The sequence below is a fragment of the Hypomesus transpacificus genome, unplaced genomic scaffold, assembly GCF_021917145.1.
Source record: "Hypomesus transpacificus isolate Combined female unplaced genomic scaffold, fHypTra1 scaffold_494, whole genome shotgun sequence".
Taxonomy (NCBI): domain Eukaryota; kingdom Metazoa; phylum Chordata; class Actinopteri; order Osmeriformes; family Osmeridae; genus Hypomesus; species Hypomesus transpacificus.
In genome coordinates, this window is record NW_025814009.1 from 22,166 (window position 1) to 43,347 (window position 21,182).

Genomic DNA, 21,182 nt, shown 5'->3' on the forward strand with positions numbered 1-21,182 from the left:
GAGCAGAGGCAGATATTGTCCCTCTACTCATGCATGCTTCTACTGCATGCTCTAACTATGCTCATTTATCAAGCTCTACTTCAGCACTTACTAATGAGGCAGTAGGCGTTTCAATACATCTTTAAGCCTTTGAAAGATACCTTTAGTTTAAGAGGCTGGTTCTTGAAGACATCAGTAATGTTTTTCAGACAATTAAGTGCTTGGTATATGTTTGCAAATGTTCTCAAGGCTTTGAATCAGTGAACCACTTTATGCATGCAAAAACATGATATAAAACCTACATTAACTTAATTTACTGACTCTGTGCTACCCAGTAAAAGCAAAAAGCTGGTGAGAGAGGCTGGTAAGGCCCATTAGTGTGGCGACCTCTTCCCCTACCCACTAACAGAGGGATAATATAACCAAAATAAACCGGAGACCTCAGACAGGTCACCGTAAGTCTGTGGTACTGTCTGTAGGCATGGCAACTACAATATCCCAAACATCGGAACAAAGATTGTCACAGAGAGAACGGCTCTCTATGTGCTCATTTCCTGTAATATTCTGTGGTGTTTAGTCAAAGAGCGGAGTGTGTTTTGGTGTGCTAATACGAGTTGAGCATAGAATCATACCACAAAGGAGTAGAGCTGAGTAGAGTGGGTCTTTAGCTCAGGTTTGCATTCTCCTACACACAGCTGAACTGGTCCAGACTTGCTGTCTGCAGGGGCCGCATCCATCTCACACACGATCCTGGAGGGACACAAAACACACGCATGGAACACACTTAACTTATACACATCCAAGAATAAATCCTAAAGTAATTATAAGAAAAAATATATATTGTGAAAGCCCTAAACGGAACGCTTTTCTCTTCAGTGAGTTTCAGGGAGCCAGGCCTCCCACTGTGGAGCTCCGATGGTGTGGATGTTCCACGTCTGATGTAAATCACACTGAGGAGCATGGAAGATCAATAGTGCTTTATCATAGCGTGTGATCAGGTGTCACCCGGGCCGGCAGGTGGTCAGATCAAATGACATAATAAAACTGGGACAGACATCGATCTGCACTGGCTGAGAGTAATAAAGAGCTTGAAGCAATCAGGGCCTGTGGAGAAGAGAGAGAGACAGAGAGACAGAGAGACAGAGAGAGAGAGAGACAGAGAGAGAGAAAGAGAGAGAGAGAGAGAGAAAGAGAGAGAAAGAGAGAGAGAGAGAGAGAGAGAGAGAGAGAGAGAGAGAGAGAGAGAGAGAGAGAGAAGAAAGAGAGAGAAAAAGAGAGAGAAAGAGAGAGAGAGAGATGAGAGAGAGAGATATGTTGTTTCTCCAAGTCTGTCCCTGAATCACATCTAATGACTTACAGAGCTCCAGTGGAAGAGAAGGACTCTGGCAGGATTTACTGGCCCCACCACGGGGGGAACTCTGCCTTCTCCTCCACCAGGGGGTGTCCTCCCAACCCGGCTCCCAGACCTCCTGCACCCTCCCTCTGACCCTGGGCCTCATACAGGAGCCTCCTTCACAAGTAGAGCAGTTCCTCTTGAGTGTGGTGGTGCCAAACCACCACTGTTATGGCAATTGTTGTGACGCCCCTCAGAGCTGGGGTCCCAGATCTCTTTGCACACCTCCACCCAAATGCCTTCCTTCCAGCATCGGCCAAATCAGATTAAACGGCTGTCAGATGGGCACACTGCTGACAAATGGCTCAGTCCAGCTGGTGGAACATAACACATTTCAATTACAGCAGCCCAGTAAGACACCGGGAGCTAGGGCGGGGGGACCGGTACCGTCCAGGGGCTAGCCATCCATCAACAGCAGCACCAATGAACCACTATAGTCCTAAACAGCCTATAGCTGTTAGAAGGTTATCTCTAGTTGAAGACAATATACTTGCTGTTTGATGCCCATAAGAAATACCTCTGTTTTTGGACTAAACAAAGACAAACAGTACAGTACCGACACATACAGTACAGTACCGACACGTACAGTAGAGTATTGTCTGACTGGAAGCGTCACCACGGCAGGGTTGAGTGGTGCAGAGCTCGTCCTCAGCAGGGCTGAGAAGCAGGCCAGAAGTAGGTCACAGCACGAATGAAGGTTAAGGACTCGGTGGAGAGGCATGGCTGCTGTGTGCCAGTGACAGAGCAGCTCTCCCCACGCAGGAAGACGCTCCCTGCTCCCTGCTGACTCACACTCACTGCCCTTCCTGTCAGAGAGGTTGAGAACGGCCACTGTATGGCTCTGCCCCTCCTCTTTTTCCGCTTGTCTTTTCTCTGCAACCTGGGAGTCCAGAAATCAGGACCCAGGGTCGAGGCTGGAGCCAGTGAACCCTGCTGTGCGTTGACTTTTCAGTCCTTCCCCACCACTGTGGAGGCTGCCCCCCAAACCAGCAGGTAGCAGGTCCTGAGCTAGCATTTTGCATCTCTCTCTCTCTCTCTCTCTCTCTCTCTCTCTCTCTCTCTCTCTCTCTCTCTCTCTGGGAGCTTATTATAAAACAGCGACCAGGCATAATGAGTCCAGGGGTGAATGGGAGCTGGTACGCCCGCGCAGGACAATTAAGGAAGTAAACAGAAGCAAAACCACCCAGCTGTTGTGGGGCGGAGGAGGCAGTGAGGTGTGGGCTCTCTCCTTGAGCAGGAATACCTGGCCAGACGAATGGCTCCGTCTTTTCTTTAGCTCCAGCTATTCTATCAGTTCCAGATAGTAATCTAGCGTTAGAAAACCTTCATTAGCAATAGGTTACTACACTGTAGCTAGCTGAGGCAGCAAATGCTGACTTTAAAGTTGTTTGATCTATCTCTCTTCTCCAACTAATGCCAACTAGCTACTAACATGGCATGTTAGCTTAGAGTAGCTGGAGACTGTTGGCAGGCTTTGATAACATATTTCATTAAGCCTACATGCAGAGGAGTGTTGCAAATGATTCTAACCCCTACACTGTCAAATGCACACAGTACATAACCCAGTCTAGACGGTTTCCCTTTCATGCTCTTTTCTGCGCATGATAGAATTACAACAACAAATTAAAGAGAGAGAGAGTTGTCTGAACGTTAACTTAATTAACATTGAACACTTTTAATTAGTTTTAGCCATTGTGTGTGAGAGTGTTGTACACAGTGAGGTTGGGGTCAGTGTGCTCTGTCTGTGTCTGTGTGTGTGTGTGTGTGTGTGTGACGGTTGACTCACTGCTCAGCGATGATGTAGCCGTCCTCCACAGGGCTGCAGCGCACCCCGGCCACCTCCACGTTCCCCACCATGTCAGCGAAGGCCAGGCCCAGGTTCTTACCATGGATGGTTACCCGCGTGCCCCCCTCCGGAGGTCCCGCTATGGGAGTCACCTGCAGGGGACAGGGGGAAGAAGGTCAGAAGGTCACAGGTCATTGAGTCGGAAAAGAAGTGCCAAAAACTGGAATCTTCGTTCTTCAGATTGAACTCTGATGACTCCTGTGCACTTTGTCTAAACAGTTGAGGTGCAGCTTCGACTCTGTCTCAAAAGCTGACGGATGTCTGGAGAGGAACACCCTTATATGGTCGAGCTGAAGTGAAACGCAATTAAAGCACTTTTAACTTCCGCAGCCACAAATGTCAGAGCGTTCGTACACGGGCATGAGTCATGGTCACTCAGCCCTCTCTAATGGAACCTGCATCGCACAAGCGCCAAGGTGATCTCATACTCTGCCACAACCACGCACCATGGACACGCGCACACACACACACACCTACATACACTTAAAAGGACAAATACTTTAAGAGAACTCCCACATAGACCCTAAAACTTGAGACAATCTGCTAATCGACAACTCCTGTCTGTCTGTATGACTAAAGCAATGAGGAAAGTGTCCTTAAACAGGAGGCAGGAAGCCCAGGAGCATTAACATTCTAGATAGCTGCCTGGGCTAAATATGCGGCTGTTGCCATGAACAATAAATCCGACAAGAGGCCATATTAGCGCTTAGTGCTGCCCACCTTCTCATAAAATACAATATGGCCGCCCAGCATGACCTTGGCACAGGGTGTCACAGTGCCTTCTGTGCTGCAGAGGCCCAGTGAGCCTGCAGCCTGGCAGCTGTCCAGGCTTCACACCAGCAGAGAGGGGGAGCAGAGAAGAGGTAGAGAGGGGGAGCAGAGAAGAGAGAGAGAGGTGGAGAGGGGGAGCAGAGAAGAGAGAGAGAGGTAGAGAGGGGGAGCAGAGACGAGAGAGAGAGGTAGAGAGGGGGAGCAGAGACGAGAGAGAGAGGTAGAGAGGGGGAGCAGAGAAGAGAGAGAGAGGTAGAGAGGGGGAGCAGAGAAGAGAGAGAGAGGTAGAACGAAGGGAGAGGAGGGAAAACATCCAAAGATGGAGATACAGAGAGGCAGCAGGGATATTCTAGTATGACTGTGATGGGTGAGTGACGGGAGGAGGGGGGTTGAACGCCACCGTCTCTGCATGCAGAGTCACCACTGCTATGTACACGATCAATATGCCATTACGGAGACGGAAATAAAAACCAACAAGAGCAGCCGTCGTTTGAAGCGGTGCCCGCTCGGCGTGCCCCAGCCCAGCACGTCACGCCTCGTCCTCTCACTCCCTGGGAACGCCCACTAGTGCATCGCGGGCACCCAGCGGGACGTCGGCATTGTAATCTAGATTTAGTGGACATTAATTGCTTTGGATGTAAAGTAAGTGTGTCACTGCACTGCCTGCGGGTCTGAATACATTCATCTTTTATTGCTGCTTGGGCATGCAGCAGGGTCTGAAGGGGAAGCATACTGGCTAAATATATCCATGTCAGCCGATAACTCCAGCTATTGGAACCGACTCAGCCATGGTTGCATAAGGAACGAGGGAAAGAGTGAAGTTCCTCAGAGACAGAAACAGGGAGGGATGGATGGATGGAGTGATAAGTAGATCATTTCCTAAGTTCTACTCTGAGGATGTGTTCGCCGTGGCATCGTATCCGTGCCCCCACAGAGTGTCGGACAGATGCCCTGCCAGCCAGACTCTAGGCTGGAGCTCTTCCCACGCCACACCGGACACAGGGAGCCACTTTAATCCATGCATGAAGCCCAGCGCTCTGAACACTCACTGGCACATAGAGTCTACATTCATCAGACGAGCAGATCTGGCACTTCAAAGGCTCCCGCTCAGCCTGAGAGCAGAGCGGGGCAGAGAAGCGCCTTGTCCCGTCTGTGGGACCCTCCGACACAATGAGAGCGTGCCCACGCTCCCCCTCTGGGTCACAGACCATAGCAAAGAGCTCCTTAATGACCGTGGCACACTGCAGTCTGGCTGGATGGTCAGCAGGAATGTATGTCCGTAAGAGCGTCATACATCTTCCACTTCCTCCTCTTCTCTTTCTCTCTTTCTCTCCCCTCAGGCGAGGTGACACACGCTGCGCTCAAGGCGTCGGAGACGCCTGTTTGTCTTGACGCCGACTCTGCAAGGCGAAAGGAGAGGAGGAGGGAGCCTCATGGGGAATGCGCGCTGCACCCTCGCCACGCCACGCTACACTACGCTCCCTGTGTAATCCTGTTAGGAAGAGCAGGGCTGCCCGCGTGCCTTTGTCACTGTCAATGGAGGGTAATACCCAGAAAACAGCCAGCCAGTCAGCCAGCCAGCGCCACTCTTTCCCATGCCCCCTAACCCACCCCCAACTCACCAATAACTGAGACACAGACAGGTAGGATTAGCCAACAGGACCAGCCTGGTGGTGGTGGTGGCGGTAGCATTGACTTATTCAGCTGAAGTAATGGGTGAAGTGGTGTTGACGTAGTACCGGCCAAATTCAACAAGAGAGACTGTGAAGGGAGCAATCAGTATTCACTGCAGGGAGAGGAGAGTGGAGAAGAGAAGCAGACAAACAGACACAGACGAAGTGAAAGAGCGGAAGTCTTAAAGCTACAGTAATGTCTGAGACTACAAGCTACAGTGAGCCATCGAGCAGCGTGACAGCCTCGTTCTTATCGGTTACCGTACAGTGAGGATCACTACAGCTTATTGAAGTGTTCTTCACCAGTAGCCCCGCATCTTTAATCCTCTCAAGTCAGAGGTCAGATACACTGAAGACATCCACTCCAGCAGGGTCTGTGGTCCTGTTAGATCCTGTCATGAGCACCACAGCTTACATACAACATGTCTGCCTGTCTGTTTGTCTGTCCATCCATCTATTGGTCTGCCTTACCAGCCTGCCTGTCCGTCTGCCCACCAGTCTGTCCATCCGTATGTTGTCTGACTTCCTATCTGGTTTTCTTTGGTCTCCTCGATAAGCTGTAGTTCAAGCATGTCTGATTTCATTGTGACTGAAGTGTAATGGGCTTGATAAAGCTCCACTTATCACTCGTTTCACCACAAACTACATTCTAAATTCTTTATTGGCTCTTAAATGTCTTGTAGCCTGTCTGGAAATACGAGTGCTCAAGGAAAATAGATTTTTGCATACCAAATGTAGGGGAGGAGGGACAGAATGAGGGACAATGAGGAAAGAGGGAGGGTGAAGGGAGGAGGGTGGACTCTTTTTGGAGGCTGTGTTTGTGCCTCAGTGAGTGTTCTTCTGCAAATAGCATTGCTGCTCTACCTGAGGGGGGTTCATGATGTGTTTGCTGTGTGAAAAGGAGGGGGCACTTCAGGGCAGCATGACTTATTCAGAATCTGTCTCACGCTGCAAAGCACAGTGTGTGTGCGTTGTGTGTGTCTGTGTGTGTGTGTGTATGTGTGTGTATGTGCTTGATTGGTGGAACAGTGGTGGCCAGCTAGTGTTGATTCCGAGTGAATGGCTGGCCACAGTGTTGGGGTGAGGGTGTGTGGGTGTAGCTGTTCACAGTGTTGGGGTGAGGGTGTGTGGGTGTGGCCACTGTGGTACCAATGACGGGTCAGACAGAGGAGCTGTGAAGCTTCTCCTGGTTCCTTGAGCTGGTGACAGGACCCTTATTATGACTGTGTTGCTTAACATATTGATGCATGTGTGTGAGAGTGTACAGGTCATGAGGGAAAGAGACAGAGGGAGAAAGAAGGAAAGATGTAGTATGTGTATGTGTAGAGTCTGTGTACGTGTGTCACATTTGTCAGCACCATGGGTGCATGTGATGGTGTGTGCATCTGAGTGTATGGAGGCTTATTCTTTGTTCTTCTACAGCTTCTATACATGTCAAGGCCATCGCCGCCTATATGGCAATTCCCAGGAAAGACTTCCAAGTACCCATATAAATCCCAGCTTCATTTGATGTGGTTCACTCTCCTGTTAGAAAAGGCTTACATCTCTTCAATATTAATGGTGGGTGTAGGGAGGAACCATGGCACTTAATAGGAATATTAATTATTCAAGACCCACATCCTCTGCTGGGCACATGTACTAATATATATGTATGTATACAAACCAGCTTGTGATTGGAGCTTTGGTGCATGCAGTCACAACACAATGTATGAATACATTCTGACCACGGGAAAAACACATTTTTGAAGAAATTCTTGCTATTTGGGATAGAAGGTTGGGGGGCAGGGCATGAAGGCTAATAGATGCAGAAGAGTACCCAGCAAAGTTAAATAAATGCCAGGAATGCTCTGATTGTGTTCTTGCCTCGGGATCTCTCTCTTCCTTGGTATGTGTGCGTACTGAATGTGAGTGCGTGCCTGTGAGTGCGTATGTGTGCGTGTGTGTGCGTATGTGTTGCACTGGTGCCTCTCTTCTACCCCGGCGGTAAATCAATGCTGTGGGTTTCCAGTGCCAGCTGTGTTGTGTAACAGGCCTGAGCTCTGACACCCCACAGCGGCTTCACGCTCCTCTCCTCCTCTCCTCCACCACGCTCTCCTCCTCTTCCTCCACTTGGCATTCTCTTCTTCCCCTCCCTTCCCTTCTCCTCCGCCCACCTCACTTCACCTCTCCAAACCTCTGCAAACTTCCCCATCTTCACTTTCCCTCTGTAGCTTCTTTTAGCCGTTTGCATCCCCCTTTCTCTCTCTCCTGCTCTCTGGATGTGTGGAGAGAGGGATGGATGGCTGGACTGACTGTGGCCTCAGTAATCTCATACACTGCTCTCAGCCTTAATGAAAACACTGGACCGAGCGAGATACGGGGCTCAGGATTGCTTGTCAGATATATTGGAACACACACACACACAGAAACACACACATACACACACATACACACACACATACACACACACACACACCTTCCACTGGTTCTCATACCACTAAATGACAAGCCAAGAGAGTAATAGAGTTAAAGAACAACCTAACTCAATTTTCATGGATGACTCAGACTGTAAGGGGAGGGGAGGGGGGGGGGGGGTAGGAGAGAGAGGGAGAGAGAACAAAAGATAAGAAAGAGTAAAGAAAGAGGACAACCAAGATCCCCAGACTCATCACACCTCCCTTTGTCGGACTAATCAGTGTACAGTCGAGCAAATCAATTAGGCAGGCCGTTAACTTCACTTTTTAATTGGCTGGAGTTAGATTGTAATCAGTGGTGGGGGGCACAGGGCCAAATGAATCAATAGTGAGGTAGGGTTCTCTGTGAGTTTATTTAGAGAGCACTGGTGCGTTACCCAAGCTAATTACATCCTATGTCCAGGCCTGTCTCCCCAGTGACCCAACACCAGCCAAGCCATACAAAGAAAACATACCAGGAAAACAAACAAACACTTCCAGGTCTTGACCTCTCTGGGGCCGGCCAGAGGTTTGGTGGCTGCCTATGAGCATGGTGGCTGCCTATGAGCATGGTGGCTGCCTATGAGCATGGTGGCTGCCTATGAGCATGGTGGCTGCCTATGAGCATGGTCGCTGCCTATGAGCGTGGTCGCTGCCTATGAGCATGGTCACTGCCTATGAGCATGGTCACTGCCTATGAGCGTGGTCGCTGCCTATGAGCGTGGTCGCTGCCTATGAGCGTGGTCACTGCCTATGAGCATGGTCACTGCCTATGAGCGTGGTCGCTGCCTATGAGCGTGGTCGCTGCCTATGAGCATGGTGGCTGCCTATGAGCATGGTGGCTGCCTATGAGCATGGTGGCTGCCTATGAGCATGGTCGCTGCCTATGAGTGTGGTCGCTACTATGGCAGAAATCAATGAACACGTATTCCTCTGATGCAGAAATAGGCATGTCGATAAACTGGCCATAAAGAGATCACAACTGTCGAGGAACAGCAGGTTGGTCAGTGTGCTACTGGGGGAGGTAGAGCAGTCATACTGTAAACTGTAGGACATGTCCGTCACAGCTTGATACGTTAGGGATACGACCACTCAATGAGTACAAACACCCTCAGGCATGTCGTGTAGTGAGACAGAGGTAGGGAAGGCAGGTGGCTGCGAAATGGACATCTATACAGGATGTGTGTGTGTGTGTGTGTGTGTGTGTTACTGTATGTGAATGTGTGTCAGGGTCCGTCACCCTTGCAGAGGCCCTGAAGGTGAGCAAAGCTCTCATTGCAAACACACACACGCACTTGCATGGACACATTTGTAAACAAATACCATATGCTCTTCCCTTACATACTGTAGACTCAAATAAAAAGAGAGAGAGAGAGAGAGAGAGAGAGAGAGAGAGAGAGAGAGAGAGAGAGAATGTGCATGGCCTGTGTAAGTGGGGTCAGGGCCCAGCGGAGTCTCCTCCTTCTCCATCCTCATTCTTATTCACCCTGCAGGCTCTAGAGGAGCCAGAGCAGATTTCCATGCTAATATCAGCTCTCCCCTCAATCTCAAACACCTAGCTTCTCATGCTAACACCAACTAGCATCTAGATTTCCCATAAGACTATACTGTATCTCCTCATGTGCAACAAGCACCTCGCTTCTCCATGGCGTGCTACTGCGAAACTAAATCTCTCATGCTCGACTAACATCCAGCTTCATCTCATGCCAAATATCCTTTCATGTTGAACCAGCATTCAACTTAGTCATGCTAACACCTCTCCTATGACTCTCACCTAGAACATCTTCATCCTGGTATAAACACTGGTGTATACATCATGGTCTTCTTAATGTAGCTGATAAGCTATGAAAACTGATACCAGCTACTGATTCTGTTTACTTCTTCCCTGCTTGTGTTTATCTATGTACGTGTACTTTATATTCAGTAGTTCAGCCACGTCTTCTCTGTCATGGTAAGGTTATGTGAAATGAGTGATTATTTTGTTGTATGTGGTGGATGTGAAAGAGAGAGGTAGGGAGGGAAGGAGGGAGAGAGAGAGAGAGAGAGAGAGAGAGAGAGAGAGAGAGCGAGAGAGAGAGAGAGAGAGAGAGAGAGAGAGAGAGAGAGAGAGAGAAAGAGAAAGAGAGAGAGAGAGAGAGAGAGAGAGAGAGAGAGAGAGAGAGTCAATACTGACCTCAGAGATGCGTGGGTTGGTACACTTGACATTCTTGCTGGACATGTCGAGCCAGCGTGTGGTGTAGGGTTGAGGGGGGGGCAGTGGTGGCGCAGGGTGCAGCGACCCTCCCCGGAGCACCAGCCACACTGGAACTTCCTCTCCGCCTTCAGGCACACCCCACAGCTGTCCCGCTGCGCCGCACACTTGTACAGGTGCACTGTGGGATAGACATCAGGTGAGTCAGGACTCACATAACTACCCATCTCCACACGCTTGGAAGAGCAAATGTTTTTTGGGTCCGGGAGCAGAACACTTGTGGGTTGTGCTCCTCCAGGTGTTGTATTGATAAAGTCAAACAGATGCAGCTGTGTTCTTCATACTCAGTCTGTTTCAGTGAAAGGAAAGGTGAGATGCTGTGTGTGTATGTTGACCAGAGAGATCAGACATTGTTAGACAGAAAAGAAGAGTGCGCACGAGAGAGAGACAGCAAGCGAGAGACGGAGTGAGGGAAAGTAAGAGGGAGAGAGATAGGGGGAGAGGGAGAGAGAGAGAGACAGAGATAGGGGGAGAGAGAGAGAGAGAGAGAGAGAGAGAGAGGGGGGGGGGGGGAGGGAGAGGAGAGAGACAGAGAGAGAAAGAGAGAGAGAGAGAGAGAGAGAGAGAGAGAGAGAGAGAGAGAGAGAGAGAGAGAGAGAGAGAGAGAGAGAGAGAGAGAGAGAGAGAGAGAGAGAGAGAGAGAAGAGAGAGAGAGAGAGAAAGAGAGAGCAAGCATAGCCCCACCTGCTGAGTGTTAGCCACCAAGAGTGGAGGGTGTTGACAGGGCCTGGTCTTACCTTGGATGTTCTCAGGGTTATCAATAATGAAGTTGCCGTTCCACACCACTGAGAAATCCACCGGCAGCTCGCTGATCTTCATCCCCCTCATACAGATACTGCAGGCCAGGTAGGGTGAGGAGTTGAAAACACATGAATGGGCAGAGAGAGAGAGAGCAAGAGAGAGACAGAGCATGGATGAGAGAACGAGAGGGAGGTTAGAATTTCACCATAAGGCCTAGGAGTCTAAACCCTCCTGGGGGCTGGTGCAGCATGTAAATGTTCCAGAATGTTGCAACAACCTTGCATCAGCTCATGGAGATGGCTGATCCAGGCAGCAGTCAGTTAACTAGAGAGCTGATTTGACTTCCTCTCCTTGTCCCAGGGTTGTCTTAAGCCTTATCCCCTGCCCCCAGCTTCCTCCTGACCATGTGTGCCTGTGTGTGTAGGGTGTGTGTGTGTGTGTGTGTGTGTGTGTATGTGTGTGTGTGTATAGCTTCTGGGTTCGGGAATGAAGTCTGGCAGGCTGGAGGACAGAACACCACTGCAGCAGTCCTCTCCTGTGTAATTACTCTGGCTGGTGGAAATAGGCTCCCCAGTTTCCCCGCTGACACCCTCTCATACACACCACACACACGCGTACACATACACACCCCCACACACGCTTACACACACGGGTTGTAGATTCGCCCCGAGTTGACACGCATCTTCCAAGCGACCCAGACTCACCGAGCTGTTCTGACCCTGGACGCTGGAGGAGTTGAAGCGCAGGGCGGTGACACGGTGGCTGACCCCTGGATGTGGAGCACACACTCGTAGCCGCGCTGGCCAGACTGGGGCTGGGGCAGGTTCCTGGCCTTCATGTGATGGGCTTCACCTCCCTGCAGGGATCAGGATCTCGTGGGAGCGCACCAGCTGGGGGCAGTCCTGCAGGGCCCACCGGGGGGGGGGGGGGGGGGGTGACAGCACCGAGATAAACACACCACAACAGCAGCAACAGCAGGAGTATCAAAATCGACATATCATACCAGAGATAGCTCTGGGAAAATGCCGCAGTGTATGTTGTGTGTGTGTGTGTGTGTGTGTTAGTGTTGCTCCAGCTCCAGGCCTTGATTCCTAGCCTTCCTCATATAAAGGATCACCTCCTGGGGTGAACTGGCTGCCGGTGCTACTCTGTCACTGATGACAGCTGATGGCGATGGGGGGGTTAGAGGATGACATTGCTTTGAGAGGGAGGGGCGGTAATAGAGCTTTGGAGTTTGTGTGTGTCTCTGTGTGGTGTGTGTGTGTGAGAGTGATCGGGTTGTGCTACTGTGAGTCCCTCAGCAGTGTGTGTATGGGAAGTGTGTGGGCACGCTCTGTCCTCTGCAGTAGTGTCTCAGGTGCCTGGCTGGATCAATGTGTTACTTGACACCCTGATAGGCGGCAAACACACTACTTACTGCCTCAAACACCACCTAACAGGATGGGAACAGTCAATATCAGCTACACACACACATACAATATGCACCCTGCATATGGATCCGACTAGATCTGACAATGTCGTTGTTAACAGAAGCAGCTTCAGTGCTAACTGAGAGAGATTTGTGTCTTAATTGCTGGTGCAAACTACAATAGGTATGAATGGAGGCTGTCATACAGAGGATCTTAGATCTCTTTTCCTGGAGAACAGCCCTGGGGCTAGGAGCAACACACTGACTGGGAGGCAGAGAGAAAAAAGGTGTGTGTGTTGTGTGAGCGAGAGAGAGTGAGGTATACTTGGTGTGGTGTGTGTGTGTTGTGTGTGTGACCTACCTCGGAGGCGTTGACGCGTCCCTCCTGGAAGGAGCAGCTGGAGGGATCGTGGGTACACAGGTTGCGGTACTTGCACCAGTGGCAGCGGAAGGCACTGTTCACACAGGAGAGACACCTGGACAGCAGACAGATGGACAGGACACACACTCAGGAAAAGGCTGCGGTCCAGTAACGGGAGGGAGGGGGGGAGTGGGGGGCTAGAGCCAAGGGAGGAAACAAGTTTACGTCCCAAGTGGGCACCTGCTGTTGTGCCCTTGTGGTTGGCACAGCACCTCAGCATTATAATGTGAGCGTGCAAGATGGACTTGACACAAACTAGACACAACACACACTATTTCTAGTGTGCATGTTCTGCATGTATGAGCTGAGGACGCACAGGCTGAGAGTAGAACGAGAGAAAGAAAGAGAGAGAAAGAGAGAGATACACTCAGAGAAAGAGAGAAACAGCAAGAGGGATAGAGAGAGAGAACAAGATTGAGAGAGAGAGAGACAGAGAGAGAGAGAGAGAGAGAGAGAGAGAGAGAGAGAGAGAGAGAGAGAGAGAGAGAAAGAGAGAGAGAAAGAGAGAGAGGTGAGAGTAGGTAACATGAGTAATGAGACCATAAGACATTGGGCACAGCATGATCCTGCAATTACCATTAGCCCGTATTGTTGGAGAGCTGCTGTAATTACCGTCTGGTATGGTGGGGGTGTGAGGAAGGGAGGTGGGGGGGAGGAGAGGGTGGGGGAGAGGGGGAGATAAGCACCTCCTGTGCATGTGCCTCCAAATAACCACCCTCTGTGCTTTGTGAGCAGGGAAGATGTCCTCTCAGTAACACACGGCCCAGAGACAGCAGCTCCAAACACACACACAGTCACACACAGACACACTCACTCACACACTCATTCATACTGATGGACTTCCTGTGTGTTGAGGACACATCAGAGTGGGACAGATATAACATCCAGGGCTTTACTCTTACTTTTTTTTCTCTCTCTCTCTCTCTCTCTCTCTCTCTCTCTCTCTCCTCTCTCTCTCTCTCTCTCTCTCTCTCTCTCTCTCTCTCTCTCTCTCTCTCTCTCTCTCTCTCTCTCTCTCTATCTCTCTCTAACTCGCTCTTTCGCGCCAAGAGGCTGAATTATGCACAGTTGTTTGTGCTGAAATATTCATCAGTGCAAAAGCACAGGAGAGATCCCTGGCAAGCACACGGTAATTCAGAAGAATGAAGCTGATTCACCCATCGGCACACTGGTGTTTCTGTGTACAGTAATGTGTTTGTGAGTGTGTGTATGAAAGTGTGCATGTGTGTTTGGATTTGTGTGTGTGTTTTGTGTAGGGAGTGTCTCTGTTTACATATGTGTTTTATTTGTGCATTTCAACAGTATGTGTGTGTGTTCTCTACAGCTCAGCTTCATGATCAGCAGACATGACAGCATCCTGATGAGTTGACTCCTTTAATCCTCTAATACACAACCAGTCAACACACACAACCAGTCACCAAATGCGTAACCAGTCACCATACACACAAACAGTCATCATACACACTGAGGATGACAGAAGGAGGATGAGAAGACATAACTGAGGGCAGAAAATGGGGTGAAAAGGGAGACCTCTAAAAGCTAGGTCTACCCAATCCCCTACCATGACTCATATCATCCCTCATTTGACCTAAAGTGCCCCAAACCTGGCAACCCTGCATGTTCTTTCAGACTCTGACTGGCCCACAGCCAGACTCTGAGACAGCTCCTCTGCTGCATCGCCTGATCACACATCCCAACACTGAGATCTGCGCTCCGAGGGATTCAATTCAAAGATCACTCAATCAGCAGCGACAGGGCGTGAAAACAGGACTGGAATCCCACTCCACTGCGCTCGGTGGGAGCGAGCGTCGGAGAGAGAGCGTGCGTGCGTTACTGTGCAGGCGGCGCAGCGCAGCAGAATTCATTACAACGCTAGGCAGACATTTCCGATGTTGCAGCTCTGGGAGTAGCGAGCGATCAGATTGCATTAGTCTTTGTGGGGCTATTTTGGGCTGAGGAGGAGAGACTGGGCAAGGTTAAGGACAAATTGTAACCAATTCCCACAGCATTGATTCAGTGTTGTAGCCTGGCAGGAGGGAGGAGAGGGGAGGTCAAAGATGAGGGATAGAGGAGAGGAGAGGGATGAGAAAGGAGAGATGGAGAAGAGAGGAGAGTAGGGACACTCACAGCTGGTGGACGCTGCAGTTGTAGAATTTGACCTCTGTGCTGATCAACATCTGACCCGTCTCCTTGGAGTTCAGCCTCAGCTCTACCCCCGACCAGTCTGCGAGAGAGAGAGGAGGGGGAGAGAAGGACAGTGGGAGGGAGGGAAGGGAGGGAGAAAGGGAGAGAAAGAGAGGTAGAAGGGAGGGGGAGAGAGCGAGAGAGAAAGAGGGAGAGACACGGATGTGAGATTTTCCACATATTCAACATTCCAAAGTGTATGCTAAGCCCTCCGGAAATACCCGAGCTTTTCTTTGTCTCTATCCCTCTGTCCCTCCGTCGACCCTGCTCCCCTGGCCCCCTGTTCACCCTCTCTCTCCACCGGTGTTGTGGAAGCGGCCCAGAGAGCAGGCCCTGCCAGCGTGTCCATCCTCCAAAGGTGCCAGTCTCAGTCCTGGGACAGGTGGGCGGGCTGGTGACCAGGATCCTACTGAGTTGACTCATCCGGCACCACCCCAACACAGCCCTGAGTCCCTCTCACATGTGCCTACAGTAGCTCCTTTCTGCTCTGGCCTCCAGCATTCTAACCACTAAGGTGTTTCTGCAGCCCTTCGCCATGACAGCAACCACTGACATCCGATTGCCTACAAGAAATAAAATCCTGGTTCACCTGCAACTTCCTCAAACTCAACAGCAATAAAACAGAAATTCTCCTCATCGGCACCAAATCAACCCTCACAAAACCTGACAGCTTTTCCATCACTATCGACAACACTTCAGTTTCCCCCTCCCCTCAGGTTAAGAGTCTGGGTGTCATCCTCGACAGCACACTATCATTCCAAGCACACATGAATAACATCACCAGGTCTGCCTATTACCATCTCCGCAACATCAACCGCCTCCGCCCATCCCTCACACCCCATAGCACAGCCATCTTGGTTCACACCCTGGTCACTTCCCGCATTGATTATTGTAACTCCCTCCTCTTCGGTCTCCCCCTCAAGTCCATCCGTAAACTCCAACTGGTCCAGAACTCTGCCGCCCGTATCATCGCCAGAACCCCCTCCATTAATCACATCACTCCTGTTCTTCAGCAGCTTCACTGGCTCCCGGTCAAAACCCGCATCCACTACAAGATTCTGCTCCTCACCTTCAAGGCCCTCCACAACCTCGCCCCTCCATACATCTGTGAACTCCTACACTTCAACACCCCCACCCGCACTCTCCGGTCCTCCTCTTCCACTCAACTTACTGTTCCACCCGCCCGTCTGGTTACCATGGGGTCCAGGGCATTCAGCCGATCTGCCCCCCACCTTTGGAATGCCCTCACACCTGTCATTCGTAACTCCGACACTCTTTCCACATTCAAGACCCATCTAAAAACCCATCTTTTCAAACTGTCATATTCCATATAATTCATTGTCTATCACACATCTCACCACCCCTGTGTAAATTGTTTTAATGTGTCTTGTTCTTGTTTTTTATCATTGTTGATTTTGTTTTTTAACTATGCCCTGTAAGGTGACCTTGGGTGCTTTGAAAGGCGCCCTCAAATAAAATGAATTATTATTATTATCACCCATGTAAGTCTATGCATTCGAGACAAAGCTGGGTTTATGAATGTATTTTCTTGAGGTGTTCACTGACTGTGGGATCACATAATTATGCCTGCAAGGGACCATCGTCAACTCTCAGCACTCTGTGTGTGTGTGTGTGTGAGTGTGTGTGTGTGTGTGTGTGTGAGAGAGAGAGAGAGAGACAGTGAGAGAGTGATCGAGTAGGACTGTGTGTGTAGCGTAGTGCAGGCTTGTGCTCAGATGGCTGGCGGTGCGTGGGAGAGTAGAGTGACCCTGAGCGTCGTGTTCTGCGGGCAGCACCTGTTGGGTGTCAGGCAACCTTCTCCAGCAGAGTGAACACCACATGGTGAAGAGCAGCTTAGACCAGACTCACACACTCTCCTCCCCTCCCCCTCTCCCTCTCCCTCTCCCCCTCCTCCTCCCCCCTTCCCCTCCTTCCCCTCCTTCCCTCCCTCCTTCCTTCCTTCCCTCCCTCCCTCCCTCCCTCCCTCCCTCCCTCCCTCCCTCCCTCCCTCCCTCCCTCCCTCCCTCCCTACCCCTCTCTCTCTCTCCCTCTCTCCCTCTCTCTCTCTCTCTCTCTCTCTCTCTCTCTCTCTCTCGCTCTCTCTCACTGCAGATTCACCTTCCGCCATTTTCCTCTCTTTCCGGACAGATAAAATGGACCCAGACCCATGCCAGTATGTGTGTGTGTGTGTGTGTGTGTGTAAGGCTTCTGTGCTTGGGGGAGGACACAGGGTGGGTTTAGGGGGACGAGCTGACATTTACCTGGGGGGAAATACATATATCAGCCCCCAGACAAGCCCTGTACCAGGAGACTGCTGTGTAAACAAGGCTGTCATTTACTATCAGAAGAGGGAGTCAAAAACAGACAGACAAACCCACACACACTGAAACCCTCCACAAACTTATATCTGTGAGTGTGGGAATGGCGGATCCGTACCAGTCTTTGTCTGACAAACAACAATATTCCAGTTTTGTTCAAAAAAAGCCAGCCCTCCAGACGGCCGGGCCAGGCAGCTGTCCATCAGCCCCATGCAGCCAGCCAGTAATGTGGTCAGTCGTGGGCCAGCCACAGGCCACGGGGGCCTGGGCGCCTCCTCCATCAGGCCTAATAGAGCCAGGCCTGCCGTGGAGCACATCCCCTGTCCTGGGGCCCGGCCTGGGGCGCTGGGAGCTTGTTACAGACCCGGCCCACACCAACCAGGGTGGATCAATGGTTCCTTGAGTGAAGATGAGTGTGTATGTGTGTGAGAGAGTGACTAAGAGTATGTGTGCGTGAGTGTGTGTGTGTGTGTAGATGGACATTGAGAGCAGCTCATTAACTCGCCTCAACGGGGGGGTATAAATAGGCGAGAGAGAAGCGGAGAAACAAAGAGAGGTGTAATGAAGTCAGTGCTGCCAAACCCAGCTGCTGGAGGGCTGGGCACGGTGGGGTTCCTCTCCTGCCTCGGCCTGGGCCAGGGCTCAGCCTAACACCCTCTGCCTGTCAGAGCCTCTCATCTGCAGGGAGATTCACCTAGCATACCCGTGCCCGGGAGTGGGCATGCACGCTGTGTGAGTCTGTGTTTGTGTTTGCATGATGATGTGAGTGTGTGCTTGCTGGGTGTGTGTGTGTGCGTGTCAGCGTGGAGTTGTGTGTGTGTGTGTTTGTTTACCTTGGTCCGTGGGGATGAGGGGGACATCCTTGGCAGCAGGAGACACACAGAGGATCTGGTTTCCGCTGACCTGGCCCTCCACCTCCGTCAAGTTGCCAAAGGAGCAGGTGATCCCAGCGGAAAGGTCCGGCACGTCACTCACCTTCACCAGCAGCTGCACACACAGGGGAGGACACACACGGCCACACATCACAGCTCACACACACTGGAAACATTCACAGTGTGCTGACAACATTTTCTTAGCATACATGTACCTTTTAATCAAGCTACTCAACATGTTACAGGGTTTGTCGTGGTCTCCTGCAACATGCTCCAGCTACTCATGGAAACATGAGAACTACTTCAACATGCAGATGATGTTGGGATCTGACTTTTTAGAGGGAAATTGGAAAAATGGCCTCTTGACAAATTCTATTTGTTGTTTCCTCTGTCTCTTCAGTTCATTGGAACACAAACATGAAATACAAACACACACAGACACAGACACACACACACACACCCCAGACACACCCACCCAGGCGTTTGAAGTCATTCTCTGGAGAGTGGTGACACAGAGGGTAGAAAGGAGCAGAGCGCTCAGCAGCTCAGCCTATAAATAAATGTATTCTGCACACCAGGGTGTGTGATCTCCCTCTCAAGCCAAGTGAGTGAGTCTGGGTAATAATCAACGTGGCATTTCACAGCCTGGTTCTATTAGCTGTTATTTTGGGCTGGGTCCTTTGAAGTCTCCCTTTGTTTCATCTGCCTAGCGCTAAACACCGTAGTGCTGTAGGGACCGGGAGAGAACAGCGCTGTAGGGACCGGGAGAGACAAGCGTCGTGGCTAAACTGTATGTCCTCCCAGAGCTGTTGTCATACTGATGCTAGTCAGGTTGCAGCCCATGTACTCCCCTCCCCAAGCTAAGACAGACCCCCAAAATAGAGGAGAACAATGTTTCCTGTTCAATCTCTGGGTATCAACTCCCCCACACATTCCCTGAAGTTAATTAGCCCTCATCTTTCTTGCAAAGAACACACACACACACACTCACTTAATGACACATACTTTATGAGTGTAACACATACAAGGGCACACACACACACACACAGATGTGCAAGGACAGAGACTAATGTTTGTTTTTCTGGTTTTCTACATGCTCTTTTCTCCCCTCTGAGAGACAGAGAGTGATGCGGTGGGTGTTTCAGTAATGGCTGCCCTAATTGGTGCCATTTTTTAATAAAGGTAATTTGATTGTTTTCCTGCTTTTCATGCTCTCCTGGCGCCTGTGCAAGGAAGCATGGTTGTCATGGCGATGGCTCCCGTTATGTGTTTACGAGCGGGGATGAGGTGACCCTGTTGCTGTCATGATGTCTGCAGAGACGGGCAGCACTGCCATGAGCTAGCACATGGCGTACCTCTTACTCAGGCACACTGTCACCTGTGGGGGGGGGGGGGGGTGTGTTATGTAGAAAGATATAGATCTGTCACTTCAACTCTGCCTGAGCAGATCTTCAACATCTGCACCATCATGGACAGCCACACACACACACACACATACTCACAGCTACACACACACACACACATACTCACAGCTACACACACACACACACACACACACACACACACACACACACACACACACTTCTTGGCCCACATTTCAAGGCTAAGCACAGAGCAAGCATATGCACACAAACACACCCACTCAGAGCACTTATTGCCCCCCCCAGATGGTTCTGGATGTGTGCACCTCCAGAGTAGACGCACTGGAGAGTTGGAAATAGTTTAGAAGTGTGCTCTGCCTTTAAGTGGATTGCAGATAATGGATATCAGTGGGGTGTATTTGTGGAAATGGCAGAATAAAGTCAGTATGTGTGTGTGTGTGTGTGTATGTGGTGTGTGTGTGTGTGTGTGTGTATGTGTGTGTGTGTGTGTGCGTGTGACACTCACAGGTATGCTGGGTTCTGAAACAGCAATGCTGTCAGGGTACACGGTGGCCTTCACACACTGGGGGAGAGCAGCAGCAAAGCGGTGCGGCTCATCCGCCCGCTCGCAACGGTCCCTCTGGGAACACCTACACACACACACACACACACACACACAGGGCAAAGGAAGAAGAGGGGAGAGAGACGGGGTTAATCGATGATGAAACAGCATCCATCAGAACCGTGACTCGTCCGGAGTCCACGGTGCTGAGCACAGCGGTCCAGACGGTCCGCAGCACCAGCGTGGAGCACACAGCTTCACCACCTCCAGCACCACACGAGAGGCACGGCATGGGGATTGTCCCTGCTGCAGCCTCCGCTTGCACGTTTACAGGCCCCGTCTCTCACACTGCCCTGTCACCGACACAGTCATGTACACACACTGGGGTTCTGTGTGTGTGTAGATATATATATATATATATATATATATATATCTACACACCGAGACATCATGCTAACAAATCACAGCATGTCTCCTAATAAGGGATCTTAATGGTCAGACTCTGAATGTCGCGCCGGGTGCACTCCTCTTCCCCCTTCCGATATTTTCTTACTCCTCATTAAAAGCTGTCTCCCTCCTCCCTCACCCTCCATTAGGACTCCTCCTCCTCTGTCCCCTCCACCCTATTACAGTCCTGTCTTCTCCTCCTCTGTCTAGTACCTAATGCATGGGATGTATGTCTCTGTGATGTGTGTGTGTGTGTGTAGTCCATTGTATTGGGGTTGGGTGTCTAGTCACAGTGCCTCTAATTGGACTCCTGCAGGTCAGGAGCTGTCCGTGGTGTTGAGACAGGCCACCACTATCAGCCAACTGTGAGGGTGGTGTGTGTGTGTGTCAGGTGCAGAACATGTCAGAAGCCCTACCCAGCTCTGTAACCACACACTTTCTCATATCCACTCTCAAACTTCGACCACCTCCTCCATACCCTCCCTTATCCTCCACACCCAGACTGCTGTGCTATTATGCTGTC

The 21,182-nt window shown here is 50.7% G+C and overlaps 1 protein-coding gene across 1 annotated transcript in view; it reads right to left on the reverse strand.

Annotated features, from left to right (window-relative positions):
- The window catches only part of LOC124465427 (plexin-A2-like), a 42,657-nt gene extending 22,153 nt beyond the window's left edge, over nt 1-20,504 (reverse strand). The window contains 14 exon segments of the mRNA XM_047017196.1: nt 612-729; nt 3,159-3,310; nt 10,268-10,344; nt 10,347-10,466; nt 11,083-11,167; nt 11,169-11,180; nt 11,791-11,852; nt 11,855-11,928; nt 11,930-11,988; nt 12,856-12,970; nt 15,043-15,139; nt 18,251-18,404; nt 20,177-20,300; nt 20,491-20,504. Coding sequence (XP_046873152.1) covers nt 612-729; nt 3,159-3,310; nt 10,268-10,344; nt 10,347-10,466; nt 11,083-11,167; nt 11,169-11,180; nt 11,791-11,852; nt 11,855-11,928; nt 11,930-11,988; nt 12,856-12,970; nt 15,043-15,139; nt 18,251-18,404; nt 20,177-20,300; nt 20,491-20,504 — 1,263 coding nt within the window.
- Nucleotides 20,505-21,182: the final 678 nt, after the last annotated feature.